The 24,152-nt window shown below is 39.3% G+C and overlaps 1 protein-coding gene across 15 annotated transcripts in view; it reads left to right on the forward strand.

Annotated features, from left to right (window-relative positions):
* The first annotated feature begins 653 nt into the window (after positions 1-653).
* LCOR (ligand dependent nuclear receptor corepressor) overlaps positions 654-24,152 on the forward strand; it is a 126,715-nt gene continuing 103,216 nt past the window's right edge. For 3 of the 15 annotated variants that reach the window (XM_027112167.1, XM_027112177.1, XM_027112179.1), the window contains exons 1-2: positions 654-793; positions 1,809-1,882. Coding sequence is in view for 6 of the 15 variants with exons in the window: in XM_027112163.1 (XP_026967964.1) it covers positions 1,434-1,519; positions 1,809-1,882 (160 nt within the window). In the remaining 9 variants the exon portion in view is untranslated. The other 12 variants (XM_027112163.1, XM_027112165.1, XM_027112174.1 and 9 more) reach the window with 9 other exon arrangements.

The following is a 24,152-nucleotide window of genomic DNA, read 5'->3' on the forward strand; positions in this document are numbered from 1 at the left end:
TACACCAATTTTAGAATTTTGCCTGTGATCAGCCTTGCTAATAGAAATCTCCTGGTTTTTAAATATTAACTTAAAACATTTGATTTCAATTTTTTACTGGGTTTACGAATGCCGGCTGCCTTTCAATGACTTAAAATGTAGCCTCACCTTTGAAAACTCTAGGGCTCAGTGCCTCCACGGGCATCCAGGCATTTATTCTTAATTCTGCTTCTTAAATAGGCTCCGGGGAGGAGCGGTTTCGATCTAGAAGTTCAGGGAAGCAGTTACCACAGAACTTGCAACAGTTGGTGTCAGGCGATAGGCAGGTTGGAAGTGATAAATGGGGCTGGTTTAAGAAACAAAAAGCCCCGGGAAGGGAAAGGAAGGGACAGCCGTGACAACCCCTAAGGGCTGTCAGCACGGGGCCGGCGGGGCCCAGCTCCGGCCGCTGGAAGGCGCCTTCTGGAAGGCCAGAAGCGGCAGCGGCCGCGGAGACCGCAAGCCGGGAGATCGCGCACCGCTGGGTGCGGGCGGGCGCGCGCCCAAGCCGCCCCCCGGGCCACGCCGGGGCCAACGCGAGGTGAGGTCGGCCCTGCCCCCGCGCCGCCCCCGGCGGGAGGCGCGACGCCCAGGCCGCGGGTGCGTGCGCGGCCCCGGGCGACGCGGCTGGGCGTGCGCGGGGCCGCGGCGGAGGCAGGGCCGGGCGGGCGGCAGAAGATGGCGAGGGTGTGTAGGCGGCAGCAATGCTCCGTTGAGAGACGCGGCTTTCGGCAAGAACTGGACTCTTGGCGCCACAAGCTCATTCACTGTGTAGGTGAGACCCTCCCCCGGCTGCCTCCGGCTCTCGGGCCACCCCGCCGCCGGCCGCCCGGAACGAGGGAGGGAGCCGGGAGAGAGCAATTGCTGCTCCGGCCCGCCCGCCCTCTTAGGTTTGGGCGTCCCCCTCCCCCACCCCCCGGAGTGCGGGCGCGCGCGACCTCCGGGCGGGCTCCCCGTGCTCGGGCCTGAGCGCGCGCGCCGGCCCCTCCCCTCCGCGCGCCCTCGTCGGGGCGGGCTCTCGGGCGGGAGCGCGTGCCCCTCTTCTCCTCCTTCCTTCCCATCTTCCCTCCCTCCCTCCAGGCCCGGCGCCGCAGCTGGCTTATTGTGGAGGCTTGCCGTGCGCCGCTGCCACTGGACCGGCGGCGGCGCCGCCGCCGGTGCCGCAGAGCCCAACGCGAGAGCTGGGGGACGTGCGTGGCCGCGGCTCGACCCCCTGGCTCCTCTCTGGCCGGCGCCTTCCGCGTCGCACGCCGCCCCTCCCCCACGTGCCGCGGCGGCGCGCGCTCCTGCGTGCACGGGCGGCGGGCGGGCGCCCAGCGCTCGGGCGTGTGCGAGGCGTGAGGTGGAGATGGGGGCGGAGGGAGCCGGAGCTGTCACAGGCCCCGGGTCCGCCTGACCGAGCCAAGTGGGGTGTCATGGCCGCGGGGGGCAGCGGCTGCACTTCCTCTGCGGGCAGCGGTGGCGGCAGCGGCCGGGGAGTTAATCCTCGACGCTCGGGTCGGTGTGTGTGTATTTGTGTTCGGTGTGTGCGCGGCGGGAGGAAGGGGGGTGGGACCGGGTCCGACCGGGAAGCCGGAGCAGGGGTCGTTCTTGTCCTCTCCTGGGGGATTTTCCGGAGCCGCCGCCTCGCCGAGAGCCTCGTCCGCCGCCCGCCTCCCGGACCTCAGGCCGCCTCGGGTGGCTTTTTCCGTGCGGGCAGGAGGGAGTGTGGACGGGGTCGCCCCGGGAGGGGCTGGGCGGCCGAGCTGCGCCTCTCACACTGTGTGTTTTGTCTGTTTTTCTCTCCCAAGGTCCCGTTTCCCTCTGTGCGGCGGCCGGCGGGACCATAAGGGCTTAACTCATATATTTAACCCCCCTCCAAAAAGTAAGTGGCCCGTGTGGTGTCTCCGCTCCGCCCGCCGCCCCCTAGCCCCAGTCCGTCCTGTGTCTGACTCTCCTGTGCTCCAGCATTGTTATTTCCCCATCTTTGCTTCGGTGCTGCTGATGTGTGGGGAAATGTCTCTGGTCGTCCTCCGTCCCCCACGCCCAGTCCTCGGGGAGGCCCAGAATTCCAAACCGCCCCCCATCCCCCCTGTGGGGAATGATCTTGGTCTTCCCAACAGAATCTAGGAGATTCTTTCCGTTCGCTTGGGCCCCTCATCCCCTCCTTCCCGACAGGGTTTCGTTGGAAGGAATTATGCAAATCCTGCTTTCTGGTGTCCATTCAGCGGCAATTTCATGCGGTGAGAAGTTCTCTTTGTTGTGCGAGGGGGAGAACAGACACTGATTTAATAGACATATCTGTTGGGGGGAAGGGTAGAGGGGGTGTGGAGAAGCTCAGTTTGGAAGAATTACAGCACTTGGTAGCTCAGTGTCTTTGTGTTTGAGCTTTCTGGCTTGACAGGAGGGTATGCCCTTTACAATGTCCCACAAGGGATATTTTCTATAATAGATTAAAAAACAGAACTGAAACTTTAAACAAGTGAAAAACAAGGTAACCTTTAGTTAGAGAATATAAACCTTTCCATTTCTGCGGTGTTTCATTATGAAAATGTATGTGAATTTTGTTAAGGGTTTAGACCGTACTATCAAAATTAATATAGGCAACAATGCTTTACAGTATCTGATATCACTTTCGTTGTCCACAGGTTAAAAGTATATTTTAAAACATATACTTGTGTAAATAATAAAAGTATGAATGCGTTTTTTGGTGTAATTTGTCTTGTGGATATATTTGAAAATTTCCCTCCTGCCAATCCCAGCCCAGCTCTGCCGTCCAGGAATCAGCCTTTTGGTTATTAGTTATCATTTACTCTGCTCTGTCTCTGCTTGTTTTATTCTTTGAAACCTATTTTAGGTTTGCTAAAATGTTACATCAGCTTTAGCACTTATTGAATTATGTGTTATTTGTAACTATCATATGAGACCTTATAAGGCATGTAGAGGTTTTGAGAATCATGAAATTAATGAGTTTTCAGAATTGTAAGTTAATACAAAATCCTGAAATTATTTCGAAGAATTTTTAGTTCTTGTATTTGTTTCACTTTTTTAATGATTGGTCTTTTTTTTCAGTAGGGCTTTTTAGTTTTTAAAAGATTTGGAAATTGAAAACTATAACCCTATAGATTTCTTAAATTACTGTTGCTTTAGTTTAGATGGTTGTTTATCTTATTCTGATTCTTTTTGCTTTGAATCCTTGCCTTTTGCCTCAGGCCCCCTTTTTATCAGTCATTGCTTAGTGTTAGTGGCGAGTTACTGCTGCTTGACAAGACATTTTTGTTTTTTGATTTTGGGTTTTTTTTTTTTAACTAATAAAATCCTTCTGTAAGTATCTGAATTGAATATCAAATTTTAGATTCTTTTTTTGAGGGAGAATTTTAATCTAGTAATCAGTTTTCTTTAAAAGCATTCTGTTAACTCCAAATATCCACTTTCGAGGTAGTAAAGTTCAGGAGATTATTTAGAGTCCAGAGTGCAGATCAGTATTTTAGTCTGAGCAGTAATATATAGTTGATAGTCTCCCAACTAAAATCAGTTGCGTCTCATATTTTCTCTTCTATTGTATGTAATTTTGTTCTTTAGGAAAAGAGTTCTAAGTAAGTCAAATGTAGTGTTAACTTTCTATATATAGAGCGGTGGCAATGGTTCTTATTTATGTATAATCCAAAAGGCAACTCTGTTTGTCACTAGCAAATGTAATAATTCCTCTTTTATTTTAATGGATTGGTTCTGAACAGTTAACCTTCTATTTGATTCTCTTTACTGATTATCTTAATACTTTAGGGTCATTTGGTTCTGAAGTAATACTTAATTTATAGCAGTCTTTGGATTGAAAGTGAATTCTCACTCATTTCCAAAATCTAATACTCCATTCTACTTTATGTTTTGGAGGGGGTTGAGGGTCAGGACTGTAGAGGTGGAAGTGAAGGTGTTTGTGTTTCCATTATTAGGTTTTAGTCGAATTGGAGTTAGCAGGTTCAGGCAGTGATTATGATCAAGATGGGTATTTGGTAACCAGGTGATTATTGAGTCCTCTGGGACTAGAATGATATTCCATTCTGGGAAGATGGAGGTTCTCTCTGTTGCCTAATATGATGTAACCTATTGCTTGGCTGCTCCTCATCTTTGCTATATTCTCGAAAAGCCCTTCACAACATAGGGGAAGTTGTGATTATTTCAGCTTAGCTGTAACTTGGTGGAAAAAGGATAGCAGGATGAGTCTCTGACTTAACAGAGAGTTATTTCAAATTGCCCTAATTCCCTCAAATATGCTTATAGCTGGAGCAGTTCTAGGAAGCATCTGAATAATGCCATTTTTTTTAGCCTTATGGGGTTACACAGGATGGCCTGGAATTCCTTCCAGAGTGAGAATTAGGTATTCAATGTCTGTGGGGACTTGCCACTTCTGAGTACTTGCCTAATCACTTAGCTACTTGTACTAGTTCTGTTTTTAGGATCGAAAGGCAGTTAGGTAAGTACATAATTACTTTATTTAAATATTTATTAAGCATCTGTCTTGTATTAGTCACTGTGGGCAAACAAAGATATTGGGGAAGCTGCCTTAACATTCAAGAACTTTTATTAGTCCTTAGAAAAAATATAGTGTATTCAGTAGAAGGCACAATGTGCCATACGATAGTGAAAGCAAGTGCTGGGGGGTGTTTGGAAGTGAAAGAAATCACTTGAGATGATAAAGAAAGGCTTCATGAAGAAGGTGGTGGATTTTTGCTTCATTCTGATGAAAATGGAGAAGGCATTCCTGTCACGTGAAACAAATAAGCAAAAGTACAAAAGGACAAGAGTGAGTTGTCTGTTTAAACTGCAGTCCAAGATTGGTGTAGGAAATGTATAGGTGATAAGTTTGCAGAGACAGATTGTTGGATTTTCTAATGCAGGTTAAAAAGTGGAGTCTCTTTGTTAGGCACTTGGGGTTTGCAACACACCTGTCTCCTTAGCTCAGGAGAAGAATGTTTCCTTTATTTAAGGATTCCATTGTAAAATTCTTCAATAATGATGTTGGTTGTTTTTTTAAATCACCTTGGCAGAGACAATATTGTTATCCACAGTAGTGTCTCTTCTAAGTAAGCTCATTTGGAGGTTGTACCTTATTCCATTGCACAAAACTCATTTTCGAAGTTGCCTAAAATCAGTGGCATATTCATTCATTGAGTCCCCTTAGTTTTCAGAAATTTTCATCCTTTAGAGGTTGGATTTGGTATTTGGAAACAGAAAAGAATATTTTCTGCCACAAATAAAGGTATATATAAAATAATGAGATTGGTTTTTTTTCCTGCCTTGCAAACTGGCTCTGAAAGCTCAGCAGAGGGGCTTGATTTGTTTTGATGTGCCTCTGAACTTCTCTCTTGATTCGTATTTCCTTTATGTCCACCCGTCTGCTGAATGGAATCTGGATATTGGGTAGATGTGAGTAAACAAAGCTGTTATTTTTTGTAGTTTCAAGTTAAAGACTTGCCATTACTACCCTCCAAATTATCTTTACTCTATTTGCAAATATTTTAAAAAATCTTTTTACTGTTAGTTATACTTGCACATTGTTTTTGGGATAATCCCAGTGTGAAATATTTGCTAATTTTATTGACTGTCTCTTGTATGTAGAAAGTATCCCAAGTCTAGTGGTCCATAAAGTATCCCAAGTCCAGTGGTCCATACCCTGAATTTTTTCTTTTTTTAATTGAGATATCATGTATATACCATAAAATTCACCCTTTTAATTCATACAATTCAGTTGTTTTTAGTTTATTCACAAGGTTGTGCAAATATCACTAATTCTCGAACACTTTCATATCCAAAAAAGAAACCCTATACTCATTAGAAGTCATTTTGCATTTCTCCTATGACCCAGTCCTTGGTAACCCCTAATCTACCTCTGTTTCTGTGGATTTGCCTGTTCTGGACAGTTCATATAAATGTAATATTATAATATGTGGCCTTTTGTGTCTGGCTTCTTAGCATGTTTTCAGAATTCATCCATGTACTGGCATATATCAGCACTTTATTGCTTTTTTTGGCTAACTAATATTGCATTGTATGGACATACTATATTTTGTACATCCATTCATCAGGTGTCAGACGTTTGAGTTGTTTCCACTTTCTGCCTATTATGGAGAAGCTGCTGTGAACTTAAGCAGCATTATTCCTGTGGACGTTTATCTTTTCTTCTTTTGGGTACATACTTCAGAGTGAACTTGCTGGGTCATATAGTAACTTTTAATGTTGAGGAACTGCCAAACTGTTTTCTAAAGCGGCTGTAGTATTTTACATTCCCACCAGCGGTGTAGGAGGATTTCAGTTTCTCCACACCCTTGTCAACACTTGTTACTGTCTGTCTTTTTGGTTATAACCATTCTAGTGGGTAGGTGTGAACTGGTATCTCATTGTTGTTTTGATTTGCATTTCCCTAATGACCATTGATGTTGAGCATTTTTTCATTTGCTTGTTGGCCATTTGTATATTTTCTTTGGAGAAACGTCTCTTCAGATCCCTAGCCTATTTTTTAAGTTGAGTTGTCTTTTTATTGTTGAGTTGTAGTGTATATTCTGGATACTAGACCCACATCAGTATATGATTTGCAAAAGTTTTTTTCTTATCGTATCCTCAATTTGAGAGTAGTTAGATCAGAAGATAATCTGCAGCATTATTCCTGTGAAGGGAATAATGGATGTTGTAATGGAGTGATCAGAATGAACCAGAATTACTCAGGAAAGGCTTCCTTAAACATCCTTTTCCATGAATTATTAAAATTGTTATTTGATGGAGTTTTGTAATAACACAGATATACTTTACTATCCAAATCTTCTAAGTTTTTACCTTTTTTTTTTTTTTTTAATGAGGGTTCATATTTCAAGTTCAAATAATGTGGTAAACCATGTTATTTGAATCTTTTCTACACCTGAGTTTTGGATAGTATATAACCAACGTTTGGGTGGAGAAGGATATCTTTTCTCTATATAGACATTTTGTCTGAATCTATTCTGTGTCTAGTGTTCATGGTGTTACTATCTTATATATGCACAGCACATTTTATATTTTTTTAGAAAACTTTCACATTATTTTATTGTCTTTATTTAGAAATGTAGAAAATTAAAAATGGGTATTAAAAAACTATTGGTCAGTTGGGAAACATTGAGTAATAACTCTTGTTAAAGTAATAAGGGGATTTCCTTTAGCATAAATGCTTCCCTCTTATCCACAGAAATAATTTTATGATATTTTAATGTTTGAAATAGTTAACCTAACTTCTCAGGTAAAAGTAGAATACAGAGCTGAACTTCTCCAGAAAGACTTTTTAATTTAATTTGCTTCAATTGCTGTATGAAATTACATAGTAGTTTTCTACCTCTATTAATGATGGTACACATCAAGACTAACTTTTTGGGTTAGAAGCTGTGAATACCGGTATTATTTCCCATGAGAATTACTATTATTGGAAAAACTGTTGTAGGATGAACATTTTCATTTTCGTTGTTAATAATAGTCTGTGACTGTTATTTGGTCTCATGATTAGCTTATTTTTCATAAGCTCTGAGTCATTTTATTATCATTATTAATACATGATTATTGTATATTTTTTTCTTATTAGTTGACTTTTTAGAGATTTCCAGAGGGTAAAGGCATGTTCTCCCTCTCCTAAGCTGCCAATATAAAGGGGAAGAAAAACTAATTTAAAAGGATCTACAGGGCTTCCCTGGTGGCGCAGTGGTTGAGAGTCCGCCTGCTGATGCAGGGGACACGGGTTCGCACCCCAGTCCGGGAAGATCCCACATGCCGCGGAGCGGCTGGGCCCGTGAGCCATGGCCACTGAGCCTGCGTGTCCAGAGCCTGTGCTCCGCAACGGGAGAGGCCACAACAGTGAGGCCCGCATACAGCCAAAAAAAAAAAAAAAAAAAAGGATCTACAGGTTATGTGTTGCTTGGTAAAAGAAAATCCCACATCTGCAAATGTGAATGTATTACAAAAAATGTATTTTGTGTTAACAACAGAATTCATCTCTGATTTAATATAAGAAACATGCTCCACTAGTACATGTAGAATTATTATTGGTTTATACAAATTTCAAAAATGTGTACCATGTGTGTAGAGAAAGGAATTGTTGAATTTGTTAAATTGAGGCATGCTTATGTTCAGTTTGATCTCTCTTGTTTTTCACGTATTTTTTATTGTCCCCAATGCATGGGTATTTTTCTTTTTAATTAATTTATTTTTGGCTGCATTGGGTCTTCATTGCGGTGCACGGGCTTCTCATTGCAGTGGCTTGTTGCAGAGCACGGCCTCTAGATGCATGGGCTTCAGTAGTTGTGGCACACGGGCTCAGTAGTTGTGGCTTGTGGGCTTTAGAGTGCAGGCTTAGTAGCTGTGGTGCATGGGCTTACTTACTCTGCAGCATGTGAGATCTTCCTGGACCAGGGATCAAACCCAGGTCCCTTGCATTGGCAGGCGGATTCTTTTTTTTTTTTTTAACTTCTTTATTGGGGTATAATTGCTTTACAATGGTGTGTTAGTTTCTGCTTTATAACAAAGTGAATCAGTTATACATATGTTCCCATATCTCTTCCCTCTTGCGTCTCCCTCCCTCCCACCCTCCCTATCCCACCCCTCCAGGTGGTCACAAAGCACTGAGCTGATCTCCCTGTGCTATGCTGCTGCTTCCCACTAGCTATCTGTTTTACGTTTGGTAGTGTATATATGTCCATGCCTCTCTCTCGCTTTGTCACAGCTCACCCTTCCCCCTCCCCGTATCCTCAAGTCCGTTCTCTAGTAAGTCTGTGTCTTTATTCCTGTCTTACCTCTAGGTTCTTCATGACCTTTTTTTTTCTTAAATTCCATATATGTGTGTTAGCATACGGTATTTGTCTTTCTCCTTCTGACTTACTTCACTCTGTATGACAGACTCTAGGTCCATCCACCTCATTACAAATAGCTCAATTTCGTTTCTTTTTATGGCTGAGTAATATTCCATTGTATATATGTGCCACATCTTCTTTATCCATTCATCCAATGATGGACACTTAGGTTGTTTCCATCTCCAGGCTATTGTAAATAGAGCTGCAGTGAACATTTTGGTACATGACCCTTTTTGAATTATGGTTTTCTCAGGGTATATGCCCAGTAGTGGGATTGCTGGGTCATATGGTAGTTCTATTTGTAGTTTTTTAAGGAACCTCCATACTGTTCTCCATAGTGGCTGTACCAATTCACATTCCCACCAGCAGTGCAAGAGTGTTCCCTTTTCTCCACACCCTCTCCAACATTTATTGTTTCTAGATTTTTTGATGATGGCCATTCTGACTGGTGTGAGATGATATCTCATTGTAGTTTTGATTTGCATTTCTCTAATGATTAATGATGTTGAGCCTTCTTTCATGTGTTTGTTGGCAGTCTGTATATCTTCTTTGGAGAAATGTCTATTTAGGTCTTCTGGCAGGCGGATTCTTAACCACTGCACCACCAGGGGAGTCCCAATGCATTGGTATTTATGGGCTTTTACCTGAATGCTCCCCTTCCTCTCAGTCAATGTAGGCGTATTTTCTAAGTCATTTGTAGGTATTTTCTTCTATACCTATCCACAGGATATTCTCCTGTTCTGTTTTACCTATCTTTCCATCTTTTAGGTGCATGATTTATCAAAAGTAGAAGGGATGCTAGAACTTGTCTTCTTGTCCAACCATATTAAAGGGAAAAAGAATTTTTAAAAAAATCTTTCATTTTTGAAAACTTCAAACATACACAAAAGTAGAAAGAATAGTATAGTGAACACCCAGCTACATCAACGAATGGCTGTTATTCATTCCCACAAGATTATTTTGAAGCAAATCCCAGACATCATATTTAGTATTGAATCTTTTTGCAACCTGCTTGTATAATATCATCTGCTTCTTCCCACCTCCCATCCCCATCAAGTGGTTCATAAATTTAAAGAAATGAGATATTATCTAAATATGGAGAAGACTGGTGGTTGTTTTGTCTTATTAATGTTTCTTAAGAGCTATCATATGTTGAGTATTTACTATGTGCCAGACAAGAGCCCTTTGATGTTAATATCTGTTTTACAGGTGGAAAAACGGAATTTGGAAAGATTAAGGGTTTCATTTATGATCACTCAGCTAAAGAGTGGTAGACCTGGGTTGGGAATTCAAAAGCCTGTGCTATAAAAAATTAAAGCATACGCCCTTTTTTTAGACTTTCTTATTTGGTTCCACCAAGTTGCCTTTTCTTTCTTTGTTCCCTACTACTGATGGCTTACTCAATTTCTATTACAGTAAAGAATTCTACTCATAATATTATCATAAATGGTAGCATAATTCTTTCAATACCCCGGCCTAAAATGTCTTGCCCTCTTCTCTTCAGTGCTACGGTCTAGTTTGTCTATCCTTTTTCTTCTCAAATTTTTAGTTTTGTCAGAGCTAAGTAGGTTTGAGCTGACTGCTTCCACTGGCTTAAGTTTTCCTTCATACATTGCTAGACTGGCCTTTCTTCACCATTGGCTGAGATCTGAGCATAGGTTTTGAAGAGGAAAGATAGCAAAGGATATCCAGGTGATCCTGGGCCTTAAGCTTGGTGAGCCTTCCACGTGGACCAGCTTAGTTGACAGAGCACTTTGAAATTTGTAACAAAAGCATTGTAGTAACAGTGTGTAGTTACCTGGCCTTTCCTTCTATTCATATCCTTCCCAGAGACCTCAGGTGTGGACAGAGGGGCAAACAGGGTAAAGCAGATTGATGTCAAGGTTCAGGATTCCTGGATTTTAGTCAAATGCTTTTTGAGTTCTAACTTCCTATGACTTAGATTTGGCACTTGGTTATAAATGTTTCAAAACATGTGATGGAAAGCGAAGTTGCTGAGTAGTGTATAATTGCTGAGAAGGGGAGGGAGCAATTTGGCAGATTTTTTAAAAGATACGCTAGTTTGGTAATTCAAGAATCACCCGTCTCAGACTAATGCTACCTTCGTAGATACAGGAAGATGTTGCAAAGGTAAGTGGGAGAAATTCCCATCAAAATAAAATGGGAAGCTCTTTGCCTTCACTAAGAATAAAAAGTGAGAGGAACATAAATATCTGTGAATATGTGCCTGTGTTGAAATGTGGCTTTTTCATTGCATGGTTAATGATATAAATACTAATCTTGTCATATGTGTTAGGTTATGTGAATTTTCATTCAGCTAGTAAGGAAACTGATGAAGTTTATCTTGTATAAATGGGCATTGATTTAATTTATTTGATCACAATGAAATGATACTTTAATTATTTTAAAAAAAGAAGTCCATAAATCTTTGGGAATAGTTATTGAAAAAAACCTTTAAGCTGGTCATTTTTCTGAGTGTTTAATGTAATTAACACATCTTTAAAAAATGATTTAGTTAATATACTCCTACGTAAAACGATCAGTGTTAATATTTTACTTATTGTTTATCTATTGGAAACCTAACAATTATGCTTAGCAGTATTTTTATAATACTTAATATGTTAGATACCCTATCTAGAGCTGGTTTTTGTTCTGGAAAGAGAATACATCAGGATAAAAATAATGAAATAATATGGATTAATTTCTAACAATTTTTTGAGAGGTACTGAAGTTTTGCTGTATGACTTTTTCAAAAGAAAAGCAGGTATGATTAAAGTGATAAGGCTGTGTACCATGTGAGACTTGTACAACCAATATTTATTTGTATATACATATATTTTCTATGCATAGATTTTTACTGTGGAGTATTTACTAAAATAGATTTTGGCGTGTTAAAATAAACAGGCATGTACAGAGAGTCAAATCCATATAGTCTCTTGATAACCATTTCAAGACCCATGGCTTGTGGCTGCAATCTTATCTAAAAGATAACATTCCCTTTGTCCCCTTTCTCCTTAGGCAAAGAACTTCCATTTAATTTTCATGTAACATATCCAAATCAAAGATTGTTTTATTTTATTGGTGATAGGCAAGGGTAAATTCATAAATGGGGTAAAGATAAAGAAGAGAAACTAGAATTTTCCACATTAAGTGAGAAGACTTTAGGTAGGAATTATAAGAAGCTGTAAACCTATGTGGGACTTAATTTTTGTAAAAAATAAGTAGGCCACATAAGTGGTAGTCCAACCTGAATGAGTTGTTTTGGTCAAGACTGTTAAACTATTAAGAAGATTGAATTATCCACAGATTTTGATCTTTTAAAACCAAGGGAATGTAAATTAATGGAGAAGAGTATTCTGGTATAATTACATTGATAAAAAATGAGCTGACATTGTGGTAAAGACAAGGAACCAGAGGTGTTGATAACCCAGACAATTTTTGCCTTTTTTTTCCCTTTTCCTGAGAACTTAAACTTTATTTTGGAAAAAGTGGAAGGTTTGTTATTGTTAAATGATTAATAAATATTTTTGTATTTATGTTACTACTTGATAGGAATTATTTGTTAAAACTATACGAAGATGTCTAGGTAAAATACCTTTAGATATTGCTCTACCGAAGTCAGCGAATCCACATTTTGTCAGATATTCTTTAGCAAGTAATCCAGAGGAGATCAACTGATTTGAGGAATATGAGTGTATATCCAGTTATAAGCAGAAAAGAAGGTAAAGAATAAAGGCTATATTAAGAAACAGGAGGGATCTGTTGTCAAGTCATGCTGCTGCTAATGTCTGGTTTCTGTGACTTAAGAACAGAAGTGTAAGTAATGATGGTAATGATGTTGTTACATATAACTGGATTGTGAAATAAGCAGCACACTTTATTTTTTTAAATTTTTTTAAAAGAAATTTCTTTTTGGCTGTGCTGGGTCTTCATTGCTGCGAGCGGGCTTTCTCAAGTTGCAGCGAGCGGAGGCTACTCTTTGTTGCGGTGTGCAGGCTTCTCATTGCGGTGGCTTCTCGTTGCAGAGCACAGGCTCTAGGCGTGCGGGCTCAGCAGTTGTGGCACACGGGCCCTAGAGCGCGTGCGCTTTAGTAGTTGTGGCATGCAGGCTCAGTAGTTGTGGCTCATGGGCTCTAGAGCGCAGGCTCAGTAGTTGTGGCACACAGACTTAGTTGCTCCGCGACATGTGGGATTTTCCCAGACAAGAGATGGAACCTGTGTCCCCTGCATTGGCAGGCGGATTCTTAACCACTGCGCCACCAGGGAAGTCCAGCAGCACACTTTAAAACTTGACGCTGAAAGGATACTTACTTTCAGATGGCAGAATTTGCAGGAACTTCAGATGTTTGGTACAGTAAGGATTTGGTACAGTCTAGGATTCTGCCAAGAATCAGGAATGAGTCACTTGCTTTTGCATGAGGTTGCTTCTCATTCATATTTCTTCCCTACTCTGTATATCTCCATTTTTCTTTATACACTTTTCTTTTTCTCTCTTTTTGTACATGTAACATAAATTGATATATGTTTGGAATACATCAAATGAAAAGTAAACTGAATTAATTTTAAAAATAAATATGTATGTATTTTAGTCTGGGGTAACAGACAGCTTCAGAAGCCCATGCAGATAAGAATGACTTTAGAAGTAGAAAAATGGTGGTCATAGTTAAGAGAATGAAATTCACTAGACAGAGATAAGGGTTGAAATACATTCAGTAAACTTTTTTTAGTGAATATTTTTAGCGGTATTTGTATCACTGTTAATTAAGTTCATAAAACAGTTTTATTTTGATATAATGCAAATAGTTTTGTCTCTTCATTGGCTTTCTCTATTTATGAATTTTAAAAAACTTAAGGGGTACAATCTTTCTTGAAGTTAAGCATTAGTTCTTCCATTTTTTTGAAGAAATTTTATTTTTTTAATTTTTAATACTGAATGAAAGATTTTTTTTTTTTAGTTTTTATTGGAGTATAGTTGTTTTACAATGTTGTGTTAGTTTTTACTGTACAGCAAAGTGAATCAGCTATATGAATACATATATCCTCTCTTTTTTGGATTTCCTTCCCATTAGGTCACCACAGAGCATTGAGTAGAGTTCCCTGTGCTATACAGTAGGTTCTCATTAGTTATCTAATTTATACACAGTATCAGTGTATATATGTCAATCCCAATGATGGTTTAAATCTTTATGATTCTTTAAATTCTTTAGTGCTTTACAGTTTACAAGTTTCACACATGTGATTTCATATAATCTCATAATAACCCTTTTTTAAATCCCTTACCCCTGTATTGCACCTTTGCTCTCCCCACTGGTAATCACTAGTTTGTTCTCAAACTGTGAGTCTGCTTCTTTTTTGTTTTATTCACTAGTTGTATTTTTTAGATTTCACATGTAAGTGATATCATGTGGTATTTGTCTTGCTCTGTCTGACTTATTTCACTTAGCATAATGCCTTCCAAGTCCATGCATGTTACAGAATGGCAGAATTTCATTCTTTTTTATGGCTGAGTAGTGTTCGTTGTAGATATATAACACACCTTTTTTATCCATTCATCTGTTGATGGACTTCTTATTTTACGCCACGTCATATGAAGAATATTTGAACTTATAGAGAAAACAGTGTTAAAAAATAATTTTAGACATGAATTTAAGTGCATTTCAAATATTAATCGTATCTAGCTAACCCTGTAAAGATTGTATCTCGGTAGGATGGAAGAGGTGATTAAATGTACTCTGCATTCAGAAGTTTAATTCCTCTCATTAGTTCTCCAACTGTTTACCACATTCAGAGGCTCATTTTGAAAATACTTGCATATAATAGTAACAGTAGAGGTCCATTTTGGAAACACTTGCACATTAAAACAATAATAAAAGGTGGCTTTGAGTCAGGCAGACCTGGGTACAAATTTATCTTCACACTTTACCGGCTATGGGATGTAGAGAGAACTAATTTCAGTTTATTCCTATAATAAATACTGTGTAGGACGGTTGTGAGAATTGAGAAAGAGGCAGAGAACTTTGTCTTTGCTTAATAAATAATAGATCACTTGGAAAAAAAACTGTTGAAGCTGATCCATAGAGTTTGCTCTTTGGATATACTCTTAAAATAACACAATTTAATTTCTTTTAAACATTTTTTGTAATATAGAGCAATAATTGTTCTCTCTGGATTTTAAATTGCACTGTGTTTGGTCTACCCAAAACTTTTACATATTTGCAAGTTCCTGTAATGGTTTGGGTGATGACATTTATGTATGATTAACATTATGACATTTATTGGTATATCCTACAGGTTAGAGTAGCAAAAAATACTCAATTTTTGTTCTTTGCCAGCTAAGAGAACCTACTACATGTTTTTTTCTTAGGTTAAAAAGAAATAGTAGGTTTTCTTAGGTTAAAAAGAAATAGTAGGTTTTCTCTAGGTTAAAAAATTGTTGCATCTTGGGCAGTGGAATGGAATGGGAAAAACCTCAAGGCAGGAGCACTGGGTTCTGGCATAAGTATGACTACAACTGTATGATTTTAAGCAAATACATCACGTAATCTCTCTGCATCTTGGTTTCCTTATTTGTAAAATGAGAACGTCTTGGAGAACCTGATTACAATATTTCAAGAAAAATTACTGTGTTGATTTTCACCATTGAATAGTTTGGGGATGGTTGACATGAAATCCATTAGGAAATAGAATATTCATATTGTGTATAACAGGGCGGCAAAGCTAAACTAAATAATGTGCTCAAAGATGTTTGTCTTAAAAGACACATGCACCCCAGTGTTCATTGCGGCACTATTTACAATAGCCAGGTCATGGAAGCAACCTAAATGCCCATCGACAGACGAACGGATAAAGAAGATGTGTGGTACATATACACAATGGAATATTACTCAGCCATGAAAAGGAACGAAATGGGGTTATTTGTAGAGACATAGATAGACCTAGAGACTGTCATACAGAGTGACATTAAGTCAGAAAGAGAAAAACAAATATTGTATATTAGCACATATATGTGGAATCTAGAAAAATGGTACAGATGGACCTGTTTGCAAGGCAGAAATAGAGACACAGATGTAGAGAACAAACGTATGGACACCAAGGGGGGAAAGGGGAGGAGGGATGAAATGGGAGATTAGGATTGACATACATACACTAATATGTATAAAATAGGTAACTAATGAGAATCTGCTGTATGGCATAGGGAACTCCACTTTGCTGTACAGTAGAAACTAACACAACATTGTAAAACAACTGTACCCCAATTACAAAAAAAAATGTCTTCTAAAATGTTCATGGGAATGAAGACTCTTCATCTTTAAGTAGAAAGCAGGATGTGTAAGGAATGGGCAACAGCTCCTCAAATTCATGCAAAATACATAACTAACTTTTCTCACTAAGAATATTAGCTAAACACTCACAAGGTGAGAGGAACTTAGTCTCATTTAGCTAATAATAGTTATATCTGCATTTCATATAAAAAGATATAAATGCATTTTCTTTTGTTTATTCAATTTATTTTTTAAAAAAATTTACCCATTTCTCCCACCCACCACCCCACCCCCTACTCTGTTCTCTGTATCTGTGAGGTTGGTTGGTTGGTAGGTTGGTTTGTCTGTTTGCTTGTTTGTTTCAGGTCTAACAAATCATGTGGTATTTGTCTTTCTCTGACTTATTTCATTTAGCATAGTGCAATCAAAGTCATCCATGTTTTCACAAATGGCAAGATTTTGCTCTTTTTTATGGCTAAACAATATCCCTGTGTGTGTGTGTATTTGTGTATACACACACACAATTTTTTTATCCATTCGTACATCAGTGAACACTTAAGTTCTTTCCATATCTTGAGTATTGTAAATAATGCTGCAGTGAATGGGGGTGCATACATCTTTTTTTTTTTTTTGGCCACGCTGCATGGCTTGCAGGATCTTAGTTCCCTAACCAGGGATCAAACCTTGGTCCTTGGCAATGAGAGCATGAAGTCCTAACCACTGGACCTCCAGGGAATTCCCCACATACATCTTTTTGAATTAGCATTTTTATTTTCTTTGGAAAATACCCAGAAGTAGAATTGCTGGATCATACGGTAATTCTCTTTTTAATTTTTTGAGGAACCTTCATACTGTTTTCCACAGTGGCTGCATCAATTTTCATTCTCACCAATGGTGCAGAAGGGTTCTTTTTTCCTTAACATCCTTGCCAACATTTGTTAACTCTTTTTTTAAAAAAAAAATTTATTTATTTTATTTATTTTTTACTGTGTTGGGTCTTCATTGCTGCACACGGGCTTTCTCTAATTGCAGCAAGCCGGGGCTACTCTTCGTTGTGGTGCATGGGCTTCTTATTGTGGTGGCTTTGTCTTGTTGCAGAGCATGGCCTCTAGGCACGCAGGCTTCAGTAGTTGCAGCACACGGGCTCAGTAGTTGTGGTGCACGGGCTTAGTTACTCTGCAGCATGTCGGTTCTTCCCGGACCAGGGCTCGAACCTGTGTCCCCTGCATTGGCAGGTGGATTTTCAACCACTGCGCCACCAGGGAAGCCCCGTACACTTGTTTTTTCTTGTCTTTTTGCTAGTAGCCTCTCTAACAGATGTGAATTGATATCTTATTGTGATTTTGATTTGCATTTCCCTGATGCTTAATGGCGTAGAGCATCTTTTCATGTCCTGTGGCCATCTGTAATGTCTTGTTTGGAAAAATGTCTATTCAGATCAGCTCACTCTTTAATCAGATTGTGGGGTTTTTTGTTGTTGTTTTTTGCTTTTGAGTTGTATGAGTTCCTTATATATTTTGGATATTATTCCCTTATCAGATATATGATTTGCAAATATTTTCTCCCATCCATTGATCTTTGTGTCTGTTTTTATGCCAGTACCGTGCTGTTTTAATTGCTATAGCTTTGTAATATAATTAGAAATCAGGAAATGTGATGCTTCCAGCTTTTCTTTCTCAAGATTGCTTTGGCTCTTTGGGGTCTTTTATGGTTCCATACGAATTTTAGGATTGTTTGTTTTATGACTGTGAAAAATGGTATTGGAACTTTTAAAGGGATTGCATTGAACCTGTATATTGCTAATTTGTTTTTCTTAAGAGTTTATCATTAATGTATAGAAACAACAGATTTTTGTGTATTCATTTTGTATCCTGCAACTTAACTGAATTTGTTTATTAAATCTAACAATCTTTTGATGGAGTCTTTAGGGTTTTCAATATCATGTCATCTGCAGGTGGTGACAGTTTTACTTCTTCCTTTCCAGTTTGGATATGTTTTATTTCTTTTTCTTGCCTAATTGGTCTAACTAGGATTTCCAATACTATGTTGAATAAAAGTGATGAGAGTGGGTATCCTTGTCTTGTTCTTGATCTTAGAAGCTTTCACTTTTTCCCTGTTAAGTGTCATGTTACCTGTGGGCTTGCCGTATGGCCTCTGTTATGTTGAAGTACGTTCCCTTTATACTTGCTTTATTGGGTTTTTATTATAAACGGATGTTGAATTTTGTCAGATGCTTTTTCTGCATTTGTTGAGATGATCGTATGATTTTTATTTTTCATTTGGTTAACGTGGTGTATCATGAACCATCTTTGTATCTCTGGAATAAATCCCACTTGATTATGGTGTATGTATTTTTATAGGTTGTTGTCTTTTAATGTATTGTTGAATTAATACCGACATTTTGTTGTGGATTTTTGCATCTTTGTTCATCAGGGATATTGGCCTGTGTTTCTTTTCTTGTGGCATTCTTGTCTGGTTTTGGTATCAGAATAATGCTGGTCTTGTAAAATGAGTTTGGAAGAGTGCTCCTTCTGTTTTTGGGAAGAATTTGAGAAGGATTGTTATTCTTCTTTGAGTGTTTGGTAGAATTCACTAGTGAAGGTGTCTGGTCCTGAATTTATTTATGTTGGGAGGTGTTTTTTTAAATTACTGATTCAGTTTCCTTATAGTAATCAGTCTGTGCACATTTTATTTTTCATCATGATTTCAGTCTTGGTAGGTTAATTGTTTCTTGGGATTTACCCAGTTTTTGTAGGTTGTCCAATTTATTGGTGTATAATTGTTTATAGTAGTCTCTTATGGTCCTCTATATTTCTGTGGTATTGGTTTTAATATCTCCCCTTTCATTTCTGACTTTAAGTCGTCTTTTCTCTTGTTGGGTCTAGCTAGAGGTTTGTCAATTTTGTTTATCTTTTCAAAGATATAGCTGTTGGTTTCATTGATCTTTTCTACGGTCTTTTTTAGTCTGTATTTCATTTATTTCTGCTTACTTCGTTATTTCCTTTCTTCTGTTACTTTGAGCTTTGTTCTTTTTCTAGTTCCTACCATGTCAAGTTGGGTGTTAGAGACTTTTTTTTGTTTTTCGAGGTAGGCATTAATTGCTATGAACTTCCCTCTTAGAACTGCTTTCGCAGCTAACTTGTAATCTTACTGTTTACTTCTTTGGTTTTTTGACCTTCCTAATAGCTTTATAAGTGATTAATCCACTACCATTTCTATACATATTTACCTTTTCAGTGAGATTTATTCTTCCATGTGTTTTCTTGTTACTAATTAGCACCCTTTTTTTCAGCTTAAAGAAGTCCCTTTGACATTTCTTGTAGGGCCAGTTTAGTGGTGATGAAAAATTTAGCTTTTGCTTGTCTGGAAAATTCTTCATCTCTCCTTCACTCTGAACGATAACTTTTCTGGGTAGAGTATAATTAGTCGGAGGTTTTTCTTTTAGTGCTTTGACTGTACGGTTCCACTTCCTTCTGGCTTGCAAAGTTTCTGCTGAAAAATCTGCTTATAGGCTTATGGGGCTTTCCTCATATGTAACAAGTTGTTTTTCTCTTGCTGTTTTTAATATTCTCTCTTTTGGCATTTTAATTATAATGTATCTTGGTGGACTCCTCTACTTGGCAACTCTCTGGCCTTTCTGCGTCTGGATGTCTGTTTCCTTCCTGGGTTAGGGACGTTTTCAGCCAGTATTTCTTCAAATAAGATTTCTGCCCCTCTCTTCTTTTTCTGGGAGCCATATGATGTGAATATTCGTCCATTTGATGCTGTCCCATAAATTCTTTAAGCTATTTTCACTTTTTTTCATTCCTTTTCCTTTTTGCTGTTCTGATGGGGTGAGTTCCACTGCCTTGTCTTTGAGTTGACTGATCTTTTATTCTGCTTCATTCAGTCTGCTGTTGAACTCTTCTAGTCTATTTTTCAGTTCAGTTATTGTGTTTTTTAAGTTTGTGACTTCTGTTTGGTACTTTCTTACTTTTTCCATCTTTTTTTTTTTTTTTTGCGGTACGCGGGCCTCTCACTGCTGTGGCCTCTCCCGTTGCGGAGCACAGGCTCCGGATGCGCAGGCTCAGTGGCCATGGCCCATGGGCCCAGCCGCTCCGCAGGATGTGGGATCTTCCGGGACCGGGGCATGAACCCGCGTCCCCTGCATCGGCAGGCAGACTCTTAACCACTGCACCACCAGGGAAGCCCTTCCATCTTTTTATTGAAGTTCTCAGTGTTCATCCATTCTTCTCCCCAGTTCAGCAAGCATCTTTATGACCATTACTTTTTAACATTTTATCAGGTAGATTACTTATCTCTGTTTCATTAAAGTTTTTTTCTGAGGTTGGGACTTCCCTGGTGGCTCAGTGGTTAGGAATCTGCCTGCCAATCTGCCTGCCAATCTGACGTGGGTTCAAGCCCTAGTCCGGGAGGATCCCACATGCTGCGGAGCAGCTGAGCCCGTGCACCATGGCTGCTGAGCCTGTGCTTTGGAGCCCGCACACCACAACTACTGAGGCCCGCGCCCCTAGAGCCTGTGCTCTGCAACGGGAGAAGCCACCACAATGAGAGGCCCATGCACTTCCACGAAGAGTAGCCCCCGCTCGCAGTAACTAGAGAAAGCCCGCACGCAGCAATGAAGACCCAACACAGCCAAAAAATAAATTAAAAAAAAAAAAGTTCTTTTCTGAGGTTTTAGCTTGTTTTTCATGTAGTCAACTCTGGATTGCCTAGGCACCTTGGCTGGATTTGCTTTGTGTCTGGGGATGAGCTGGCTGATGTAGGTTGACATAAATTGGGATGACTGCAGCAACTAGATTGTTCCACCTTTCTCAACCTTTAGCAGGCTACCTTGGATCTGTTATGGCATGGCAGAAGTACATAAAACAAGCAAAAATAATGAAGCACTTTTTCAAGCCTCTGGTTTTGTAATGTCTGCTAGTACCTCATTGGCTAAAACAAATCACATGACTGAGCCAAGCGTGATGGTGGGAGGGTATTATAAAGTTACATAGCAAAGGGCCTGGATATATGAAGGAATGAAGAACTGGGGCCGTTTGCAATCTATCTTTGGAAACAACAGTTTCATTTTTTCATGTAAATGTTCATGATAGTAGATATTTATCAAGTACACAGTATATGCTTAACATGTCTCATTTAATAAGTACAATCAACATGCAAAGAGTATGATAGCTTTTTATTTAACTATGAAGAACAGGATTAGAATGATTAAATGATAAATGTGATAGAACTGATGGCTTGAATCTGGGAGTGTCTGACTTCAGAGCTTATAGGCTTTTACATAATTGTAATCATGTAAGTTAGATTTTTAGTTTTCCTCCTAAGTTTTTTCTCCCTTATTTTGGGGAATAAGGATGTGTGTGTTTTATCATGTATTCTGTACTGCATATCTTGTTTTTTTCCTCCCAGAATCTTTCCCCTTGTCTTTCAGTAGCAGAACCTTGGCTTTCCTTTAGGGAGCCACTTTTCCTAACATTCATGAGTTCAGTGTGGTTTGGATGAGGCTGACTCACTTCTGTGACTTATGCCTGGCCATTGGTCACAGTGAGTGAGTGGTTCAGGGATCAGCCTTGAGACTGGCTGGTGGCATTCTTGGGAAAGATCTTTTTTTTTCTGGGGTAGCTAAGCTACTAGCCTATGAGCAAGAAGCAGCTACCATGTGCGGAGAGCCTGCCTGTGAGTGAAGTGGTGTGCCTCTGTGTAAGACAACACAACAATGGGGAGAGAAATATTGCTATGCACTTGGATCTAACTGTTCATGAAAGGAGCTCTAAAAAGCCTTTTTGAGTCAATACCTATCTTTATTGCTCAGGCCTATTTAGTTTGGGTTTACTTGCAACCAGAAGTCCTTACTAACACTTTTTTTTAAGTGCCAGAAAGACTATATCTCTTTAAGGGGAGTAGAAAATCAATAGCTTACTATGGGTAAACAGTGTAAAAGCCAAATTCTCTGGCCTTATGGAGATGGGGAGGGATGATTTGACTGGGATGATACTGTACCAGAAAGGAACATAACAAGGTACAGCATGGGGATTTAGTAAGTTGAGAAAATAGACTCACTACTATAAGGCATTCACTTCTTTCATTCTTTCTTAGTGAATTCTTCAGTAACCTTCTTGAGTTCCAAGTACAGTATAAATATATAGAGAGTGCCCATTTGGGTGTTAGAGTTTATTTTATTTTTTCGCTTATTTCTATTTTACAACACATTTCTCACTAAGAAACAGCATTATAATTATTGGTTCATGATACCAGGTCAGCCCACAAACATGATTTAAGTAAATTGAAGGGTTTAAGTAATGTATTCTTGAAATAAAAAGAACAGACATCTATTCCCAATGCTGTGTCCTGGTTCTTTTTATTATCTGGAGATGTTGAGATCTTGAATTCCAATATGCCATTATCCCTACATGTTTACATCTGTTGTCACATGTAATTTAATCTTCATAATAACTTCACTAGCTGGGTATTATTTTAATTTTATACGTGGTAGAACAGCTGTGTGGATTGGTGCTACTACAGATTTACCGTGTCCAGCCTCAGCTGGACTCTCAGCACTGGGAATTCTTTTTGCGTATTCTTGGTCAGTTTCTATAGCTTAACCACAGTGGCTCTCTTTTAGCTCCTGTGCACTCCTGCTTCTCACTCAGCTAATGATTTTGTCACCTACAGAGCAATGAAATTTGAGGGTATGAATGAATATTCCCCCAACATTCCCCTCACCCCGAGGACTACTTGGGAAACTTGAGACCAACACCTACCTAAAGCATTGTTTCAAAGCACTGACCACGTGAGATATCTGTGAAATTTGAAAATTTGGGGTCCTACCTCAGATTTGCTGAATCCAAATCTTCTTAGATGGGGCATGGAAATCTATTTTTAACAGGTATCTCAAGTGAGTCTTCTTGTACACACTAAAGTTTGAAAACCACAGGCATTTAGAATAAAGCTACTTTAAGGAGCATATAAGACCCTCATTAATTTTCCCAGCCTACTTACCCTCTCTTTGTATATGCTGCCCAGTCCCTACTCTCTAATTTCTCAAGTCCTCTGACCACAAAATACAGGTCACTCTTTTTCTAGTGTGCAAGCATTATTGTACTACTTTCTTTACCTTCTTACCTTCCTTTCTCCAATTCTGCTTCTTCTAGTTTGCAAGACCCTTGAAGTCAGCAACCATGTCATGTTTTTCTTTGTATTTTAAGTACTTGGCAAAGTGACTGGCACACAGTGGATGCGCAGTAAATATTTGTGGAAAGGTAGAAAACAGGACTTTGAAATATCACAAACTACACAAATTGAGTAGTAGTGTTCTGTTTACAGTGACTGAAGTTATTTAAGGAAAAACAAAATTAGTATGAGAAACAGGGAGTGCAGATATTCTGGACACAATTTGTGGTACCTTCAGTGGCTTTAACACAGTGATTTTTAAGGCGGTTAGGTGGGTGGAGTTGCCCCTTTGAGAACCACTGTATTACTGGATACTAGGGACCAGTTTCTTTGCATGTGAATTGTGTGACAACACAAGTAAAACCCATCCTTTAACAGGAGAAACATTATTTCTTTATTTTGTCTTGTTTCACTTCAAAATGTAATCTTTTCCTTTTTGTTCAGAATATGTGTATTATTTTGAGTTTTCTGAAGTATCAGCAAAAGGGATAGGAAAGGGCTGGGCATTTTCCATAGACAAATAGGTAAGAGTTGGAGGTGGGCAGCAGGTAGAGAAAGAAGAATGTTCAGATTGTGTAAGAGTAAAAAATAGTGACATTCTCTCCAAAAGTTCAGGAACATTTATTAACATACTGTGTGTGTGACACAGTTCGCTTGAGATAGAAACAAATGAACCATGAGCAATGCTAGCTATATTAAAGGACAAGACTATCATGAATGTTCTCAAAGTGGTGATATGGCAAGAAAGAGGTATTTCAATATGACTTTGTCACCACTCTAGCCACCATGTAGTGATGTTGATGCTTCAGGGATGGTGGAGATGTGGAATGTCATTGGAGAAGAAAAGATTTTATGAATG

Source organism: Aethalodelphis obliquidens, unplaced genomic scaffold, assembly GCF_003676395.1.
Source record: "Aethalodelphis obliquidens isolate GAN/ISIS:26980383/991018 unplaced genomic scaffold, ASM367639v1 scaffold11, whole genome shotgun sequence".
Taxonomy (NCBI): Eukaryota; Metazoa; Chordata; class Mammalia; order Artiodactyla; family Delphinidae; genus Aethalodelphis; species Aethalodelphis obliquidens.